A 20,071-nucleotide genomic window follows, 5' to 3' on the forward strand; every position below is an offset into this window, starting at 1 on the left:
GATCATGATCCCAGCATTCTGGGATCAAGCCCCGCATAGCATCGGGCTCCCTGCTCAGCGGGAAGCCTGATTCTCCTTCTCCCACTCCCCCTGCTTGTGTTCCCTCTCTCACTGTGTCTCTTTCTGTCAAATAAATAAATAAAATCTTAAAAAAAAAAAAAAGTAATCAAACAATAGTTCTTTGCAATTAAATTTTAATGAAAACACAGGGCTTCTTAAGCTGTGTTTTTCCTAAGTTTCAAAATGCAACTTTCAGGACACAGCCCTAACAGTCTAACTTATGTTAAAACTTTGGGAAGGGACAGTCTTACCAAGAAATGTATTATGCTAGGGGTGCCTGGGTGGCTTAGTCGGTTAAGCATCCAGTGTTTCAGCTCAGGTCGTGATCTCGGGGTTGTGGGATCAAACCCCCGGCTCTGCGCTGAGCTTGGAGTCTGCTTGAGATTCTCTTTCCCTCTCCCTCTACCCCTCACCCCACTTGCTCGCAAGAGCTCATGCTCTCGCTCTCTCACTAAAGTAAATAAATCTTTTTTAAAAAATGTATTAAGCTAAATCTAATCCTTAGGAAAGATAAGACAAACCCATATTGAGGGAAATTATCCAAAATAACTGGCCTGTAATACGTGAAACTACCAAGGCCATGAAAGTCAAGGAAAGATCGAAAAATCCTTTGAAAACAGAGATTAGAAGTCTCAACAATAAAGTGCAACATATAATTCTGAGAACTAGATAGCATTAATGTATCATTCTTAGTTTCCTGAATTTGGTGGTTGTATCGAAGAGACTGTCCTTGTAGAAAATACACAATGGTGCTGAGGCACAACATTGGAAATCATTTCAGGAAAAATGTACTGTACTTGCAATTTTCCTGCAAGTTTCAAAATTTTTTTTAAATTTTAAAACAGGGAGGGAAGGAACACAAGAAGGTTATTCGTAAGCTACATTTAGTTTCTCACTTTCCAAATTCTAGTTCACTACTGGAAGGTTAACAGCAATTTATAGGTACAAAAATTTAATTTAATGCTTCCAAGATTTAAAACACGCTAATTCCCTGCCCAACACTACAAACTGGACTTTGTCAGTATAGGCTTTTATGTTGCCAAGTAGGGCTAGTACAGAGACCTTCCTCATATGGAATCTCCAAAACCCCATTCATAATTCTCTTAATTGCTCAAATTGCTTTGAGCAAGAGTTATTAAGCACCTGTACAAAAAACTGGGTGCTATGTTCTGAATTCATTGAGAAGAGACGTGCATCCTGTTCACTTCATTTAAAATATTTACTGAAGAGCCATGTGCCATGCACTGTGCTGGAGATTATAACACAAAGATACTCCCTTTGATCTTAAATTACCATAAAATGAAATAATAGTGTCAAAAAATGCTTCTTCCTAAAGAAAAACAAAAATACACCAAAACGTATTTGTTGAAAAGATCATTGTCTCCCTGGATCCTCACCGAGCCAAAAAAAATTCTTTATTTCTCTCTGCCCAATTTAAAAGGTTGTTAAATAAATTCTTAACACCAAATAAAATTTTAAACTATAAACAACAATAAAAATTCTCGCAAATAGATTAAATAAACTGTTCTTCAATGTCTAAGCCTGGACACCTACGACTAATCTAGTATGAACAGAGAAGAACTCTGATATGCTTTCAACTTGAGGAGCCCTTATGGTAGGATTAGGCCTAGGAATATTTCTGGACCCACAACTCTCCACATTCAGCCCAATCTCCTATAATCCTGCACTTAAGAAGGCTGACATAAAGGCAGAGAGAAATTGATGCGCTTCAAGCAAAAGCCTCAAAGACTACAAAAATTTTAGCTTAGATTAAAATAAAGAGATAACGAAAACTTCAGAATAGGGCCCCTACATGTGCCAAGATGCTTCATCCTATACTTAAACCAAAAATTTAGGATGCCACAAGAAAAATATAGCTGGACGACTAAAAAAATAGAATTACCTATGTGAAACGTTGTTAAAAAAAAAAAAAAAAAGATACTTAAGTATTTTCTGGAAATAATGTCTGACAATATTTTCCAGACATTAAACTGGAATTCTCTACGTAGCCATAATCACTCCAACACAAGTTACATTATTCTTAGATTTGTTTCAGCTTTTTCTTCACAACTCCGTTTTTCCTCTCAGCAGTGGAACAAAACATTGTATATACTCAGTATAATGTTCAGTCTTGGCATCAACCACTTCTTCCTGTGGTATACACGTCAGCTTTACCTGGAATTCTATAAACAATTTAATTGCAGGATCTTTCCTCTCATAAGTAAATATAAGAGATTAAAAACATACAAATATCTCAAGTGAAGGATTTGGATTATCAACTTATTCAAGAGAAAAAAAAAACTACTAAAATCTAGGCCTAAACTCCTAGTCCTGAAATTAGCATCGTGTAGGTCTTCCCCTTACAAAACAGTATTCTTGTTAACTATTATCAACAAGTTTTTAAATTACTGCAATAACTGTAAGTGATCTCGGAATTTTACATTTATAACATGAGCAAAATCTTACCATAGCTAGAAAACTAATGGAGGAGAAAAACTGAGAAACTTCTTAGAGGGAAAATATTGTTACCACTACATACAGCGTTAGTAGATTTTAACAAGTTTCTTCCTTAGAAGAGTTTGTTGAAAGAAATATTCTTTAAAGTGTATGATAATTATGGGTTCATCTTCCCCTATAAAAGTATCACTAAAATAGATAGATGTTTAGGGTGGTACCTCTAAAGAGTCACATTGCTTTGCACTGTCGCTATTATCACCATGAGGTGCGATTTGTGTGTCATTTAAATTCCTCACCAGAAGTGATTTTTTAAAAACCGTGTCGGGGAAGATTTCCCTTTCTCCCTTAAGTTCTCCTTCAATATGTAGAATATTAATCTCTATTAGACAGTAAATATCAAAACAGATTTCTGTATTTATTCATCTGTATCACTAAATAAACTGCACTTACACGGTTTCCTAGCATCTGGCACAATGCCTATTCAATTAATTCTGTGCACGTACCGAAGTACTCTAGATTTAAGGATAACAAGAATAGATCATGGTAACATGCTGGTCCTTGAAAAATCATTTTTCTTCAAATGTTTAGTGTAATGGCACCGATATTACGGAGGTACCAATAAGTGATTCCCAAAATAATTCTACGCAGTTAGAATCGCTGTAAATTTAAAAGTAATCTAATAATTACCATTTTATTATAACTCATTACGTAACAAATTATCGTTATGAAAACACTATTTTTAAAGACACAGTGCGTAAAAGAGCTATGTGCCACTGCGACCTAAGCAGGACACGAGATTTCAAGAAAACAACTCCACGCGAAAGCGAAATCTTGCAGCCCCCACCCCCCCACGTCTACAGTGCCCAAGTCCATGCAATCTCTGCTTTTACATTTCGCCCAAGACACACCCCTAACCACCTCAAGGTGAGCGAACCCAGCTGTGCCTCCTCCTTCCCCACCTCTGTACTATCTAAGCTTCCCAATCCTCCATTAGACCCCGAAGTCGCCTCCGGTTCCTGGCCAGGGAGAGCCACAAACAGGCGGCGACTCGGCGGCCCTCGTGGCGGAGCTCCGCGCTCGTCCGCCCCACGCCAGCTCCCGCCCAGCTTCCCCTTCGGCCGTCCCTCTTCCCACCCCCAACGGTCCTCGGCCCCGGTCTCACCTCTCCACCCACTCCCGCAGGAAGCGCATTTCCTCGGTGTGCAGAACGCTCGGATCCTGCTTACACATCTTCACGAAGGCCCGAAGCTCGCTCACTTTGCGGGGGTCCATCGTCCAGAGGCGGTGAAAGGCGGCAGGCGCGGCTGAGGTTGCGGCCCGATTCCAAGCCCGGGTACTAGCTCAGCGTGATCGTGTGGAAGGGGGCGGCTGCCGCGAGGCAGAACAGACTAGAACCTCCCCGGCTGCTGGCTCCTCCTACCCAACGGTCTCGTGACCCCGGGTCCTATGCCCGTTCATTCCTACTCCCTCCGCCTCTGCCCTTGCGCACTTCCTAGAACCTTCTAGAAGTGTGGCTGTTCACGCTGTTGCCTGCCTCTCTACGCATGCATTCTTGTATTCTAAATCTGAGCAAGTTCTCTGAATCAATCCCCTCACATGGTGCTTTCAAGGAGACGGGAAATATCAGCCCCTGCAGGGAATCATTTAGTTTCAGACATTCTGTTCGTGGGGGCATTAAGTGGAGCACGACGACAGGACAGCAAACGGGCGCTCCCGCAAGGACGTCAGTCACAGCTCTGGGCGTGACGTCAGCGTTCAGCGCCGCGATGGAAGGAAAGCCCGCCGAGCGGCGCTGGCCGGAAGGGGAGGGGCGCTTGGCCTGGTTTCCTGGCGACGCAATTCTGCGGACGGCCAATTCTCCGGCTGCTTTTCTCTTTTCCGTTCTGCCGCGTGAGCGAGGCCGTCATGCTTCGGTTACTCTCAGCAACTAAGCTGGTTCCCGCCGTAGCAAGCGCCCGCTGCCTCTCAGGTTAGATTCATCTCCCACGGTGTCCCCTCCGGGGCTTGCTCTCTGAGAAACCTGAGGCGCCCCAGAGGGATCCAAGTTGGTCTCAGGCGATCTCTGGTTCGGCGGACCCTTCTCCTGCTGGGGCCTCCACTCCCAAATCCTTTGTGCGCTCCTCGGATTTTTCTTCTTTACCTGCTGCTTCTGGAAAAGGGTGGGCCCTGTGTTCTCCCTACCGTTGAGGTATTCTGGGAAGCCGGAATGACTGCAGAGAGAAAAGTGTGTGTCATCTCCCAGAGGGGCTGTCTTCAAAGTTCCTCGGACTCCTAGAAGTTGTGTCAGTTTTCACTTGCGTAAATAACGAAGTGTCTCAAATCAAGTAGCTCGTGTTTCTGTTAGGTTACCATAAAATCCCGTTTTCGTGTTTTAAAAGAGTTGACTTGAGAGCTGGCTCCAGCATGTACAAGAAACATGTTTAGTAACACAAATCCTTTGAGCGATTCCTCTCGGAATGCTTGGAAATACTCCCGGGGCTTTTTAATGTCTGAAAGCCTTGTTCGTAAAGGCAAGATGAAGGAATCCAGGAATAATGACCGTTCTTATAGGGTGTACTCTATCGCGAACAGTTAATCTGATGAACGTAAACCTCGATCAGTGAAAGCTGAATCAACTATCTTGCGGGCGGATCTGCCATTGAATCATATTTCAGGGTTTTGGGCCAGTAGGTGAACAATGTGTGAACCAGAGCACATGCTTGGCGTGTATTTCTTTCTTTTTTTAATAAAGATTTTACTTATGTGACAGAGAGAGACACAGCGAGAGAGGGAACACAAGCAGGGAGAGTGGGAGAGGGAGAAGCAGGCTTCCCACGGAGCAGGGAGCCCGACGCTGGGCTCGATCCCAGGACCCTAGGATCATGACTTGAGCCGGAGACAGACGCTTAAGGACTGAGCCACCCAGGCGCCCCTTGGCGTGTATTTCTTACATTGATCTACTTCAGTGAAAGTGGGATGGTAATTATAAGATTTTTTTCCTTAAAAAAAATAAAAACCACTGTCCAGTGCACAGAATTTGCTCTTTGATTCTAATAGTTAAGTTGCAGAAAGCTCTTCTCCATAGGAGTAGATGAATAGATACGTAGTCTTAATCACAGAAGCCACAACCTATGATTTAGAGCCGGAACCATCTTTTGCTTGTGACTTTTTTTTTTTAACTGAGGCTTTGTGTAAAACCTTATTAATGAAAGTGTGTGTGTGGTTTTTTTTAAGATTTTATTTATTAGAGCAAAGCAGGGGGAGCAGCAGAGGGAGATGGAGAAGCATGCTCCCTGCTGTGCATGGAGCCCAATATGGGGCTCAATCCCAGGACCCTGCGATCATGACCTGAGCCGCCCAGGCGCCCCATGGAAGGTTAACACTAGACATTGGATTATACATGCCAAGATCTTTGAAAAATATATTCGTTATGCTTCATTTTGCCTTAAAGCAATAAGTAAATTTACTATTTCCTAACATTAACACCATGATATATGTATTGGTGTTTTGAATGGATGATCTCCTTGGATCTTCACAAGTCCAATAAGTTAGGGCAGTTACCCTCATTTTACTGAACTGAAACCAACACAGGATCACAAGTTGCAAGTCGGCAGTTTTAGTTGTATAATTGCTGTCTACTGCTTTTTCTGTTATACCACCAATAGGTCTTAACTCTGGCTTATTAGAGTACTTTTGGAACTTTTTATTGAGCCAAAAAGAATGTTCTCTTCATTCAATAACTTTAGTAGTCACTGTGGATGAATCTCCGCTTCCCTGGAGTTGCTCACTGTCATGTCAGGGTGATAGACAAGCAATAGATAAATGACAGTATAGCAATAGATTCTAAGAGTCTTGACTCAAGTGGCATAGGGGCTCAAGAAAGGCAGTAATGGGGGCGCCTGGGTGGCTCAGTCGTTAAGCGTCTGCCTTCGGCTCAGGTCATGATCCCAGGGTCCTGGGATCGAGCCCCGCATCGGGCTCCCTGCTCGGCGGGAAGCCTGCTTCTCCCTCTCCCACTCCCCCTGCTTGTGTTCCCTCTCGCTGTGTCTCTCTGTCAAATAAATAAATAAAATATTTTTTAAAAAAAAAAGAAAGGCAGTAATGGGTTGTAAAAAATGTCATTTGGGGATTTTACTAAGTTTCAGAGTTTGAAAATTTTATTCTCTTGATATGCTCATAAATAGAACTTTGCATGTCTGTGGTGCTCTTGGTTGCCATTCTTTAGAAAGGCTCTGTAGTACAGAGTATTGAGTACAATAGGAAACTTTCTCATCTGTGAGAGTCATGCAATCCTAAAGTGAAAACATTGACTAAAGAATAAGTAATTTTTTAAAAGCCTGTTTGCAGTTAATTCATTCAACAAACATTGAGCACCACATGTGAGCATGGAGCATGGTTTCTACCATCGTGGTAGACAAAGAAGCAAGTAATTGTAATATAGCATACTAAATTTAGTAACAGTGATGGGGAAAAAGAAAAAGTGATAGATGTTTCCTGGCAGCAGGGAGAGGCCGAGAGGAAATGTGGGCATGCCCTTAAACATTAGGAGACATTTGAGACTTGAAAAAGGCTTTTATCAAGCAGACTAGAGTAACAGAGTCATTCTGCCAAAGGGAGCATATGCAAAGGCATGGAACAAAGCTTTTCAATCCTCAGCAAGCCTGGAGGAGCTTTTTAGAAATATGTTCGTAGGCATGTAGTAGGTGTTACACCAAAATGGTTCTGTGGTCAGATAAGTTTGGGGAGTGCTGCATTTCATCATGTCCATAATAGACTAATTCTAAGTCTCCAAAAAAAAAGGTATTTGGCAGTAATTTGCAAACTGTATTTGACCATGAGGCCCTTTTTCTGTGGTGAACTGGTATCCCTTGGAACACATTTTGGAAAAATTTGGGCTCAAGCATAAGGTGTAGGAAGAGGTGATTAAAAAACCAAGTTAGGGCGCCTGGGTGGCTCAGATGGTTAAGCGTCTGCCTTCGGCTCAGGTCATGATCCCAGGGTTCTGGGATCGAGTCCCACATCGGGCTCCCTGCTAGGCAGGGAGCCTGCTTCTCCCTCTGCCTCTGCCTCTCTCTCTCTCTGGACTTTCATGAATAAATAAATAAAACATTTAAAAAAAAAATTATAAAAAACCAAGTTAGGGGGCGCCTGGGTGGCTCAGTCATTAAGCGTCTGCCTTCGGCTCAAGTCATGATTGCAGGGTCCTAGGATTGAGCCCCTCATTGGGCTCCCTGCTCCACGAGAAGCCTGCTTCTCCCTTTCACACTCCTCCTGCTTGTGTTCCCTCTCTTGCTGTGTCTCTGTCAAATAAATAAAATTAAAAAAAAAAAAAAGAAAAGAAAAACAAGAAGAAAAGCTGGTGGCTGGCTCATTAAAGGTCTTGTACGTTCCCATTCCTCTAGGCAGTGGGAAACCATTGGATAATTTTAAGCTATTGAGTAAGATTAAATCTGAATTTTTAGTTATCTGTTAAGAGTGGAAAAATGAACTGGAGGGCATGTTGTTTGTTGCATTCTTAAATTTTCAGAGACACTGGGTTTTGGTTTTGTTGTTGGAAAATTGGGGTTTTTTTTCAACTCTGAGTAGTCCCAGATACATGACAGATAAACTTTACTAAAACACATTTTATAAAAGTAGCATTTAAAATATTCTAAGCTGGGGCACCTGGGTGGCTCAGTTGGTTAAGCATCTGCCTTCAGCTCAGGTCATGATCCCAGGGTCTTTTTTTAAGATTTTTATTCATTTATTTGAGAGAGAGAGCTTGAGCAGGGGGAGGGGCAGGGGGAGACGGAGTAGCACACTCCCCGCTGAGCAGGGAGCGGGAGATCATGACCTGAGCCGAAGGCAGACGCTTAACCGACTGAGCTACCCAGGTGCCCCCTGAAAATAAGTTAATGCAAATCGTTAGCAGTCCCTCCTATAGACTCCACCGACCAACTAAAAATCAAACAAAATTAAGCAAAAGCTCACATTTTACTATAGCAGTCATTTAAAGAGTAGTTGTTACTATCTTTTGTGGTTTCCAGATTTGTTACATTGCTATATGCCACTGAACTGTATCTTGCCAAAGGTGATTGGGTTTTAGTTTTGCTAGATTATTTGCTCTCATCTTTTAGTCACATTAAAATGTGCAGTCATTACATTTCTAAGAGATAACAGATTAGCGATCTATTGATCATATTATTCTAAAAAAAAAATTTAATGGCGAGGAATATGCAGAATGCAAGTCAATCCAAGAAATTCTTTTCAGTCGATAAATTCAGGAATCTCAAACGTAGCACATCCAAAACTTAACACCTACGTTCCTATTTCAGATAATGGCATATCCCTTCTCTCAGTTGCTAAAGCGAAAAACCTTGACTCCTGTCATACCCAGTATGCAGCCTGTCAGTAAATTCTGCTTGGCCCTGCCTTTAGACTATATCCAGAATGTGATCACTCTTCACCACCCCTACTTCTACCACTCTGGACCAAGCTATTACAGTGTCTTGTCTGGATTCTAGCAGCAGCCTGATTTCCCTGCTTCTACACCTGCTTACTTTGAGTCTTTTCTTTTTTTTTTTAATTTTTATTTATTTATTTGACAGAGAGAGAGATAGCGAGAGCAGGAACACAAGCAGGGGGAGTGGGAGAGGGAGAAGCAGGCTTCCTGTCGAGCAGGGAGCCCGATGCGGGACTCGATCCCAGGACCCTGGGATCATGACCTGAGCCGAAGGCAGACGCTTAACGACTGAGCCACCCAGGCGCCCACTTTGAGTCTTTTCTTAATGACAACAGCCAGGGGTGCCTGCATGGCTCAGTGGGTTGAGTATCCAATTCTTGATCTTGGCTCAGGTCATGATGTCAAGGTCGTGAGATAGAGTCCTATGTCAGACTCTTCACTTGGCAGGGAGTCAGCTTGAGACTCCCTCTCCCTCTGCCCACCCTACTAAAATAAATCATTTAAAACAAACAAACAAAAAACGATAACAGCCAGAGTGGGCCTGTTTGAATATATCAGATTATGTCACTCTTCTGCTCAGAGCCTCAGTGGCTTCCTGTCCCACCTATAATAACAGAGTCCATACTGTGATCTAGCAGTCCCTGCATAATCTGACCTCCTGTTACGTTTCTAACTTCATTTGCTTGTTCTCTTAATTGTTCACAATGAACTCCTCTGTGAGCCTTGGACACACCTTACACATCTAGCCTTAGAGACATTTCACTTGCTGTTCCTTCTGGAATACTCTTTCACCTCATATCCACATGGTTAACTCCTTTACTTTCTTTACATCTTTACTCAGATGTTAACCATCATTTTTCTCTGGCTACCTTAACTACAATTTCAACCCTTGTATTCCAAAACTTCTGTCCCCTTTTATTTTGTTTTTGTTAGCACCCATGACATTATATTTTACTTAGTATTTGTTTATTGTCTTTGCCCACTTTGTAAGCTCTGTGACAGCTAAGATTTTTGGTGTTCGTTCATTACTGTATCCCAAGTACCTGACAAATAGTAGGTACTCAAAAAATACCATTGAATGAATGAATGAATAAAAATCATAGGCTGAAAAGTAATATATTTTGAAAATAAAATAATTAGAAGAAGCTAAGAAGTAATTATGTTGAAATTAAATTCATTTAAAATAAGCAAATGTCTGCATTTAGCTAAGACCACTTGCTCAATGTCTGATGTATCTGTAACTAATTTTTCTTCCATCATAACCCTAAATTACATTGGCTAAAGTTGGTGTTTTAGAGTAATGTCTTTGTAGATCCTGTGCACACAGAATATAGTAAAAAAGAAAATAGAAAATTTCCTGTCTGGAGTGATTCACTGTAGGCATACCATACATGAAATAGCCACATTGCTCTGAGAAATCCAGGATAAGTCTAGTTTTCTTTTTTAATTGTGGTAAAATACACATAACATAAAATTTACCATGTTAATCATTTTTAAATATACTTTGTGAAACAGATTTCTAGAACTTCTTCATTTTGGAATCTAGAAGTAGACCCATTAACACCTCTCCCTCCCTTGTCCTGGTAACCACGATTCTATTTTGTTTTTATCAATTTCTTATCTCATGTGAGTAGAATCATAAGGATTCGTCTTTATGACTGGCTTATTTCATTTACCATAATGTTTCAGAGTTTACCCATGTAGCATGTAACAGGATTTCCTTTTTAAGGCTGAATAATATTTCACCATATGTATGTTCATTCATCCATTGATTGATATTTGGGTTGCTTCTACCTCTTGGCTAATGTGAATAAGTTCTGTAAACATGGGGGTGCAAATATAATTCTGGCTATTTTTAACTTAAAATATTTTATGCTTTAATTTTTATTTATAATGTATTTATGTGTCAAATGCTCTGCCTCTATTGGAAAAATTTCATTTCATGAATAATTATATAGTCTGAACCTGTGTATCTTAAGTTTTTAGCTTTTAATGCTATACACATTTCAGAAGTTTGCACAGTAGTTTCAAATAGATAAAAGGAATGAAATAGATCATAAGCTCTGCTAAGGAAAAATTCTATGATTTGTAAATGTTTAGCTCAAAAAAAAGTAAAATGGTATTTGCTGTTTTCCAAATTCTTAACATCACTGTCGCCACAAACTCATCTTTTTCTGACATACCTAATCCAAACAACCTTTGACCAAATGTCCACAATGCTGCTAAACGTGTTAAAACATAATCTTAGTATAGTCTTAAACAAATGTTATCTACAGAACTCTGATTAACCAAAACACACAAAGAGTCATGTTCAATTGTTATATGAACATAATGTGTCTGAAGAGTCAATTTAACGATTCCTTTTGGTTGACTTCTTCTGCACCTCTTTACGCTTCTTTTTTTTTCTCTTACCACCTTCTTTGAATCCTGCTGAGAAAATAGAGGGATTCCAGTTGCTGGTGACCCAAGGTATATCTTGCTCATCATTATCCACAAAAGTATATTGAGTTACATGTTTGGGGCTGTAGGACTTTGGTGAATAATTGTTGAATAACTTTCTTCTCCAACTGCATTCTTCTGCAAAGCCCTCTTCATCTGCCACACCATTTATAAGGAAGGACTTCAACTCATCATCATCGTCAACTTCTTCTCTTTCTTGATCATTCTCAGTAATTCTCTGTGTATTTGTATTTCTGCTATTACCAATCTTACCTAAAGCTGTAACAGATATGTAGTTGTTCATCCCACTATCATCAAATGCCAGGGAGGAGGATGAATTAAGGCCCTCGTGGCCCAGTGAACCATATGGTGTATATCCTGTATCATATGAAGAAAATCTTTCAAAAACCGGGTATTTACTGGAGGTTCCAAAGAAGGATCTTGTACCTCTGCTTCCATGGGAGCTTTTTGCACTATTTAAAAGGTCCTCAAGTGAGTCTTCAAAGAAATGAAATGAAAATGGGTCCCTTTCACCAAAAATTTCTCTAAAGACATCATCTGGCTTACGGAATGTGAAGCCATATTCAAAAGAATCATCAAAATGACTGCTGCCTCTACCATTTAATCCTTCTTGGCCATATTTATCATAAATGTCCCGTTTTTCATTATTTGATAATACCTCATATGCCTCAGCTACTTCTTTGAATTTTCTCTCAGCTTCTTCTTTATTTTCTGGATTTTTATCAGGGTGCCATTTAAGTGCCACTTTACGATAAGCCTTTTTAATATCCTCAGGTGAAGCATATCTCTGCACTCCTAGAACTTCATAGTAATCCACCATGTTTTAACAGATTGTTGAAAAGGGGTTTTATGGGTCTGAGTAGTGAGAACCGTAGTTTCCTCTCAGCTCAAGCTCTCCTGGCGGTGGTGGTGGAGGCAGTAACCGCAAATAGGCACATTTTTACATTGAAGACAATGTTAGACACTGCTAGGAGACATTAGGACACTGATTATGTGGCAAGTAGAGTTACAAGCTTATGTCAGAGAGGTTTGCATTATGGTGTCATTCTGGGGTTGGGATAGGGACTAGACCTTCCAAATAGAGCTAGTCTAGAGTCATACCAGACCATCCTCTGGACTATTTCTCCTATATTCTCCTGGAAGCTTCAAACAATGCCTCATAAACTAGTGGGACCTGTTGTTGATGTCCACAGCATGCCCCTTGCATAATATGACCTCTAGGCTACTGAGCCTTAATAACTTATTTCCCAGTTCGGTGTCTCATTTTGAAAAATGAAGAAATCGTGAACTACATGGAAAAGTATTCAAGTAGATGACATTTTTGTTTATTTGCGACAAGAGGCAATTCAATAGGAAATACAACTCAATTACAGTATAATAAGGACTGATGGGGGAAGCCCTGGATGCTAAGCAATCATGAGAGACACCTAGCGCAGACTTGGGGTGTTTCAGGGAAGGCTTCCTGAAGTAGCATAATACACAAGCTTTCTGCATGCCAGTATTGAATGATTTGAGATGACAGTGCCTACCCACTTCCAAGTTTACTACTTTAAAACATGTAGTTAGGGGCGCCTGGGTGGCTCAGTTGGTTAAGCCACTGCCTTCAGCTCAGGTCATGATCCTGGAGTCCCTGGATCGAGTCCCGCATCGGGCTCCCTGCTCGGCGGGGAGCCTGCTTCTCCCTCTGACCCTCCCCCCTCTCATGTGCTTTCTCTCTCTCATTCTCTCTTTCTCAAATAAATAAATAAAATCTTTAAAAAAAAATAAAAATAAAACGTAGTTAAAGATTTTGAAAATTGTATGCTTACTTGTTCAGTATATAATTATTGAATGCCTACTTTGTGTGAGACAGTTTTAACCACTGAGGTTAATAGTATTAAACAAGAAATTCTGATTTTCATGGTTTACATTATAACAGAATATAAATAATAAAAAAGAAAACAAAATAATGTGATATGTGCTCCCCCTCAAAAAAAACCAAAAAAACGGTAGTGTGATTGGGGTAGAGAGCTACTTCAGATTGGTTTTCAGTTCTCTACAGTATACCTGTCTACATGTATGTATGAATGACATACACATGATGCCACTGAAAATAATAATAATGATAATATTGAACATTATTTGAGCACCATCTTTAGGTCAAATACTATACCAAGTGACTTACACACAGTATCTCGTGTAATTGTTAATAGCATTCCAGGAAAATAAATATTTTGTGCCCATAAGAAACCTGAGGTTCTTAAAGATAAATTTGTCTAAGGCTACCTAGCTTATTAGTGAAAAATCTGATACTTGAACTTGAATCTATCTGATTCCAAATTCTATATTGCATTTCCTGGACCAGGATTTAAGAGTTCAGGTTTTAGACATTCTACAAATACGTATTAAGAACCCGTAATACAGATAGGAGTTAGAAAACAGAAAATTCCGCTCTCGAGGAATTTATATAAGAAACACTGAAAAACGGGGTGCCTGGGTGGCTCAGTTGGTTAAGCGACTGCCTTCGGCTCAGGTCATAATCCTGGAGTCCCAGGATCGAGTCCCGCATTGGGCTCCCTGCTCGGCAGGGAGTCTGCTTCTCCCTCTGACCCTCCCCCCTCTCATGCTCTCTCTCTATCTCATTCTCTCTCTCAAATAAATAAATAAATAAAAAATCTTTAAAAAAAAAAAAACTGAAAAACTAACTTCAGTAGAGTGTTAAGATATTACACAAGGATTTGCTTCTAATTATTCTCCCTCCCTTGATCTCTCACCCGTTCTAGCTGCTGTGCCATTATCTCTGATCTCTTGGCAATTGAACTTCTCAAAATTATTGTCTCTGCTTGATGTTTCTGCTTTCTTCCATCCTATTTTGTTGGCACACTCCAATCTGGCTTCTAAGACTACTCAGTCTTAACGGAGATGTAATTGACATATATGTTTAAGGTGTACAATATAATGATTTGACATATGTATACATTGTAAAATGATTACCAAAAGTTTAGTTATCATCCATTACTTCACACAGTTACATTTTTTTTTCTTGTGATAAGAACTTTTTTTTCAAGTAAACTCTGTGCCCAAAACGTGGGGCTTGAACTCACGACGCTGAGATCAAGAGTCTCATGCTCTACTGATGGAGCCAGCCAGGTACCCCATTATTCTTGTGATGAGAACTTCGAAGATCTTCGTTTTTTAGCAATTTTCAAATATGCAATGAAGACTCGTTAGCTATGGTCACTATGTTGTACATTACATCCCCTAGAACTTTATAACTGGAAGTTTGTACCTTTTGACCACCTTTACCCATTTTGGCTTCTATCTTTTATATTCTACTAAAACTGTTCTTATCCAGGTCTCCAGTGACTTCTATGTTGCCAAATCCAGTAGATTTCCTTTTGGCCTCCTTGTATTTAGCAGCACTTGACACGGGTGAGCACTTCCCTCTATTAAGACACTTGTTTAACTTCCTAAATTTTCTTCTCACACTAAAATGTAACTAAACTTGATCTACACAGTCTTGGTAGGTAATATCCAGTCCCAAGGCTTTAGATACCACCTATGTGCTTATGAAATCTTAATTTATATATCTAGCCTGTTATTTTACCCCCTGAACTTCAGATTGACTATTTGTACTCTTTTGGAATATCCAATAAGTATCTCAGTCTTTGCCATTTCATTTAATGGTGTAATCATTGAAAGCCAATCGTTCAAGCCAAAAAACCTGAGACAAGCCAAAAAACCTGAGAATCATCTTAATTTCTTTCTTCTTTACTCTCTGCATCTAATCAAAAGGCAGACTGGTTGACTTTTGACCTTAAAAATATATCCCAGTCTAATCACTGGGAAATAAAGTCAAATAACAAATAATCCCTGCCTTCCAAAAGTTTGTAATAGACTGGCAAACTAATTAGGAATTATGTGCAGTGTCATAGGTATTAAAACAGAATTAAGCATGAGAGCACTGAGGAGGGGCATTTGCATCAGAATCAGCAAGGATAGGGAATTATAAGAGAAGGCATCCTAGAGTAAGTGATGTTTGAGCTCACAGAAGCAGGCAAAAGCCATTTTAGACAAGAAAACTGTGTTTTCAAAGGTAAATACTGTTACAGTACAGACTAATTAGCTGGGGCTCTTCAAGTGTGGCTGCAATAATGTTTTTTTGAGGATTATTAGGCAGAGGAATGGATAGGAGCCAGATGATGAAGGCTGCTAAGCTAGGGTTTAAAGTTCATTCTGAAAGATAGAAAATTCTAGATATACAGTGTTTGTTTGAGAAGCTGGAAAGTTAAGGACAGATCCTGAATTTAAACCTGAGTTGGCTGACAGTATCTTTGAGGACATTGAGGCAAAGGACTAGAGGGATACTTTGGAAATAGTATAGCTATAGAGGATGAATTAAAGAAGAAGGACAAGATCCAAGAAAGGTGGGCGCCTGGGTGGCTCAGTTGGTTAAGCGACTGCCTTCGGCTCAGGTCATGATCCTGGAGTCCCGGGATCGAGTCCCACAGCCCGCTTCTCCCTCAGACCCTCCCCCTCTCATGTGCTCTCTTTCTCATTCTCTCTCTCAAATAAATAAATAAATAAATAAATAAAAGATCCAAGAAAGGCACACCAGTTTGGAGACGTAGTAGTCCAGGTGAATTGAGGAGGGTCTATACTAAGGAAATGGCCCTACTTTGCATCGAATTGGATTTTAGAAATAGGACTCAACATTACCAGTTTTGCTACCAACTAATTATGTGACGTTTGGGCAAAAAATCCTGTTTACTTAAATGTAGGTAAAAGTATTGTTTATTTACATCTTTTAGACTTAAGCTTACTGTGCTAGAAGTGGTCCAAAATAGGATTGGGTTTTCTAGTATTAGTTCATTTAAACATAAAAAGAGAGAGAATTGGTTAACTTTTTACATTCAGTTATTTTACTGCCAAACAATAGTGTAGACAATATAGTCCAATGGTTATGGGCTCTATAAATAGATTGTTCAAATCCTAGTTCTGTCTCAGTAATTCTTCATCTTGGGCAAGTTTCTTAACCTTCCTGTGTATCTTTTTTTCTCATCTTTAAATGGGCAGTATTGTAGCAACATCTACCTCAAACATACATGGTACTATTTGTTTAAAGAAGGGGATACCAATAAATAGATGTGGTTTCAACAAAAAAGTGGTAATAGTGGTTGTCTCAAGGAAGGGGTACAGGGTAACTTGGGGAAAGGTGTGGGAGGAAGGCTTTTCCCTGTAAATCTCTTCTATATCTTTTTTTTTTTTAAAGATTTTATTTATTTATTTGACAGAGACACAGCGAGAGAGGGAACACAAGCAGGGGGAGTGGGAGAGGGAGAAGCAGGCTTCCCGCCGAGCGGGGAGCCCGATGCGGGGCTCGAACCCAGGACCCTGGGATCATGACCTGAGCCGAAGGCAGACGCTTAACGACTGAGCCACCCAGGCGCCCCTCTTCTATATCTTTTGAATGTTGATCCATATGAACATGTTACCAGTTCAAAAATTAGTTAAAAATTTAGAATTGTACTTACTTCACACAGCTATAAAGATTAAATAAGTTGGGGCGCCTGGGTGGCTCAGTTGGTTAGGCGACTGCCTTCGGCTCAGGTCATGATCCTAGAGTCCCGGGATCGAGTCCCACATCGGGCTCCCTGCTCGGCGGGGAGTCTGCTTCTCCCTCTGACCCTCCCCCCTCTCATGTGCTCTCTCTCTCTCTCTCTCATTCTCTCTCTTTCAAATAAATAAATAAAATCTTAAAAAAAAAGATTAAATAAGTTAAATAAGTTAATAGGTGTACAGTACTTAGAATACTTTCTGCAATATAATAAACAGTAAATATTAGCTGTTACCATGATCATTATTATCAATGATGCTGGGATTTGGAAGTATTAAATACACTGTGCCTCTACTATTTGTTGTAATAAGGAAAAATAGAGCTTTATGCTATATTCTGTGAGCTTTGATTAGGACAAGAGTTTGTTGGGGTGCCTGGGTGGCTCAGTCAGTTAAGCGTCTGCCTTCGGCTCAGGTCATGATCCCAGGGGCCTGAGATCGAGACCTGCGTCTGGTTCCCTGCTTAGCAGGGGAGTCTGCTTCTCCCTCTCCCTCTGCCCCTCCGCCTGCTGGTGTGTGCGCTCCCTCTCTCTCTCAAATAAATAAAATCTTTTTTAAAAAAGTTTGCTTACAGGTGAAGAAAGCTCACATAATTCTTTTTGCATTCCTTTTCTTCATAACACTCCAGCCCAGTCACTCCACCAGCACAGTCTTGTACATGGACAACCCAACCCATTATCATCTCCTCCTTGTGCCTTCTGTACTTTCAAGAAACAGAAATATCAAGGATCAAATAACTAAAAACCAAAGTGGGCCAAAAGCTACTATGCGTTGGGGAAGGTCATTTCTGCAGGTGTTTGCAAGTAATACCGTAGGGAATCTGATGTTTGGTTGAGGCAGGGGTTGTTCTCAGGATCCCATTATGCTCTTAAAAATTATTGAGCATCCTCACATTCCCTCCTCCTCTGAACTAGAGCTTCCCTCAGTACAGAGAGAGCATTTTAGTGCAGTGTTTTCCAGTGGCAAGTTGTAATCTTAGTAGGTCATGGTATTAGTTTCCTGAGGTTGCCATAGCAAATCACCACAAACATGGTGGCTTAAAATAATAGAATTCTCTCATAGCTCTGGAGGCCAGAGGTCTGAAATCAGGTGTCAGCAGGGCTGTATTCCTTCCAAAGGCTCTAGGAAAGAATCTGTTCTTTACCTCTTCAGCTTCTGGTGGCTGTAGGTGTTCTTTGGCTTGTGGCCACATCACTCTAATCTCTGCCTCCATGGTCCCATGACTTCCTCCTCTTCTGTTTTCTCGTCTGTCTGAAATCTCTCTCTGCATTTCTCTTATAAGAGCACTTGTCATTGAATTGAGGACCTACCCAGGTGGTAAAGAATGATCTCCTCATTTCAAGATCCTTAATTACATCTGCAAAGATACCTTTTCCAAGTAAATTAACAGGTTCTGGGGATTAAGACGTGGACATATCTTTTGGGGGCCACCATTCAAGAAATTGCAGTAATAAAATCATTGTAGTGTACTGAGAAACTTTTTAATGGAATAGGGCAGACAAATATCAGTCATAGAAAGAATAATATTTAGTGAAATTTTTCTTAAAGATTTTATGTATGTATTTGAGAGAGAGAGAGTGCGGGGAGAAACAGAGGGAGGGGACAAACAGACTCCGCGCCAAGCATGGAGCTCGACGCAGGGCTCCATCCCATGACCCCGAGATCACGACCTGAGCTGAAATCAAGAGTCAGACACTCAGCTGACTGAGCCACCCAGGCGCCCCTAGTGAAATTTTTATATATATCATATTTATATGTCTGTGTATACTAGGTTACCATGTAAAATATATTTCTTACTGTGGATCTTGGTTTTAAAAGGTTGAAATCCACTATCTATAACTGCATTATTTCACAGGTAAAGAAATAGTGTAAAGGAATTATGTAACATGTCAAGATCACATAGATCGTAGAATTGGCACTTTTTTCTACTATACCATTGCTAGCTTTAACTCTTTGTCTTAGATTGCCTTTCAGAGTGCATACTTATTTCCTTCATTTGTCTCTAAACTCATCTTTTTTTACTTATTATGAAAATATCCAAATATCAAAATATATAACGGACTCCCATGTACCCATCACCCAGCTTCAACAGTTACCAACTCATGGCCAGTCTTTCATCCAAAACTCTTTTCATCCTCTCCCCAATCCACCCCACTCCTGTGTTATTTTGAGACAAATGTCATATTGTATCACTTCATCAGTAAATATTTCAGTTTATATCTCTAAAAGGTAAGGTTCTTCCTTTTTAACATAACCACAGGGGTGCCTCGGTGGCTCAGTCGGTTAAGCATCTGCCTTTGGCTCAGGTCATGATCCTGGGGTCCTGGAATCGAGCCCCACATGGGGCTTTCTGTTCAGTGGGGAGCCTGTTTCTCCCTCTCTGCAGCTCCCCCTGCTTGTATGCGCCCCCCCACTCACAAATAATTTTTAAAAATAACATAACCACAACACTATTATCACACCTTAAAGAAGTAAACATTACTTCCCAAATACCATCAAATATGCAATTATTATCCAAATTTCCAATTTTTTCATAAATGTAATAAACAGTATGAGTGGATACTTGTTTTACAATTTGTTGCTTGAATCAGGATCCATATAAGGTTCACATAATTGATAATAATTTTTAAGATTTTTTTTTTTAAAGATTTTATTTATTTATTTGAGACAGAGAGAATGAGAGAGAGAGCACATGAGAGGGGGGAGGGTCAGAGGGAGAAGCAGGCTCCCCGCCGAGCAGGGAGCCCGATGCGGGACTCGACCCAGGGACTCCAGGATCATGACCTGAACTGAAGGCAGCGGCTTAACCAACTGAGCCACCCAGGCGCCCAAGATTTTTTTTTAATCTACAGATTCCTCCTTCCATCTCTTACCACCCCTACCTGCCATAAAATTTATGTGGAAGAAACAGAGTTGTTTGTCCTGTAGTGTTCCCACGTTAGGACTTTGTTGATTGTGTTCCTATGTTGTCCTCTAGCTAGTTCCTCCGTCCTCTGTATTTCTGTAAATCACTTGCCTCATCTTTGTTAAGCTTTCAATGTATATAGACTGGGCATATTTCCTAATATGTATTCTGTA

General features: G+C 40.4%; 3 protein-coding genes across 8 annotated transcripts in view; 1 reads left to right on the forward strand and 2 right to left on the reverse strand.

Annotated features, from left to right (window-relative positions):
• ST13 (ST13 Hsp70 interacting protein) overlaps positions 1 to 20,071 on the reverse strand; it is a 54,254-nt gene that overhangs the window by 24,374 nt on the left and 9,809 nt on the right. Inside the window, exon 1 of one of the 4 annotated variants that reach the window (XM_081819117.1) lies at positions 3,680 to 4,201. The exons of 1 other annotated variant lie outside the window; for it this stretch is intronic. In XM_081819117.1, coding sequence (XP_081675243.1) covers positions 3,680 to 3,789 — 110 coding nt within the window. In that variant the 5' untranslated portion in view covers positions 3,790 to 4,201. Of the gene's footprint in view, positions 1 to 3,476; positions 3,592 to 3,679; positions 4,202 to 20,071 lie in introns of those variants that run through there. 2 more of the 4 variants (XM_031024391.2, XM_081819115.1) reach the window with 2 other exon arrangements.
• Positions 4,328 to 20,071, forward strand: part of XPNPEP3 (X-prolyl aminopeptidase 3) — a 71,862-nt gene continuing 56,118 nt past the window's right edge. For 2 of the 3 annotated variants that reach the window (XM_081819112.1, XM_081819110.1), the window contains exon 1: positions 4,463 to 4,486. Coding sequence is in view for 1 of the 3 variants with exons in the window: in XM_081819109.1 (XP_081675235.1) it covers positions 4,423 to 4,486 (64 nt within the window). In the remaining 2 variants the exon portion in view is untranslated. Of the gene's footprint in view, positions 4,487 to 20,071 lie in introns of all 3 variants that reach the window. The other variant, XM_081819109.1, reaches the window with a different exon arrangement.
• On the reverse strand, positions 10,988 to 13,857 carry DNAJB7 (DnaJ heat shock protein family (Hsp40) member B7). The gene has a single exon (XM_081819118.1). It carries the CDS (start codon positions 12,216 to 12,218, stop codon positions 11,289 to 11,291), a length of 930 nt encoding a protein of 309 aa, XP_081675244.1. The 5' UTR covers positions 12,219 to 13,857; the 3' UTR covers positions 10,988 to 11,288.

The sequence above is a fragment of the Leptonychotes weddellii genome, chromosome 5, assembly GCF_054177405.1.
Source record: "Leptonychotes weddellii isolate Sample4059 chromosome 5, ASM5417740v2, whole genome shotgun sequence".
Lineage (NCBI taxonomy): Eukaryota > Metazoa > Chordata > Mammalia > Carnivora > Phocidae > Leptonychotes > Leptonychotes weddellii.

Excerpts from the sequence above, each read along its gene's own strand:
- DNAJB7 (XM_081819118.1), bottom strand. The coding sequence starts at position 12,218 with ATGGTGGATTACTATGAAGTTCTAGGAGTGCAGAGATATGCTTCACCT.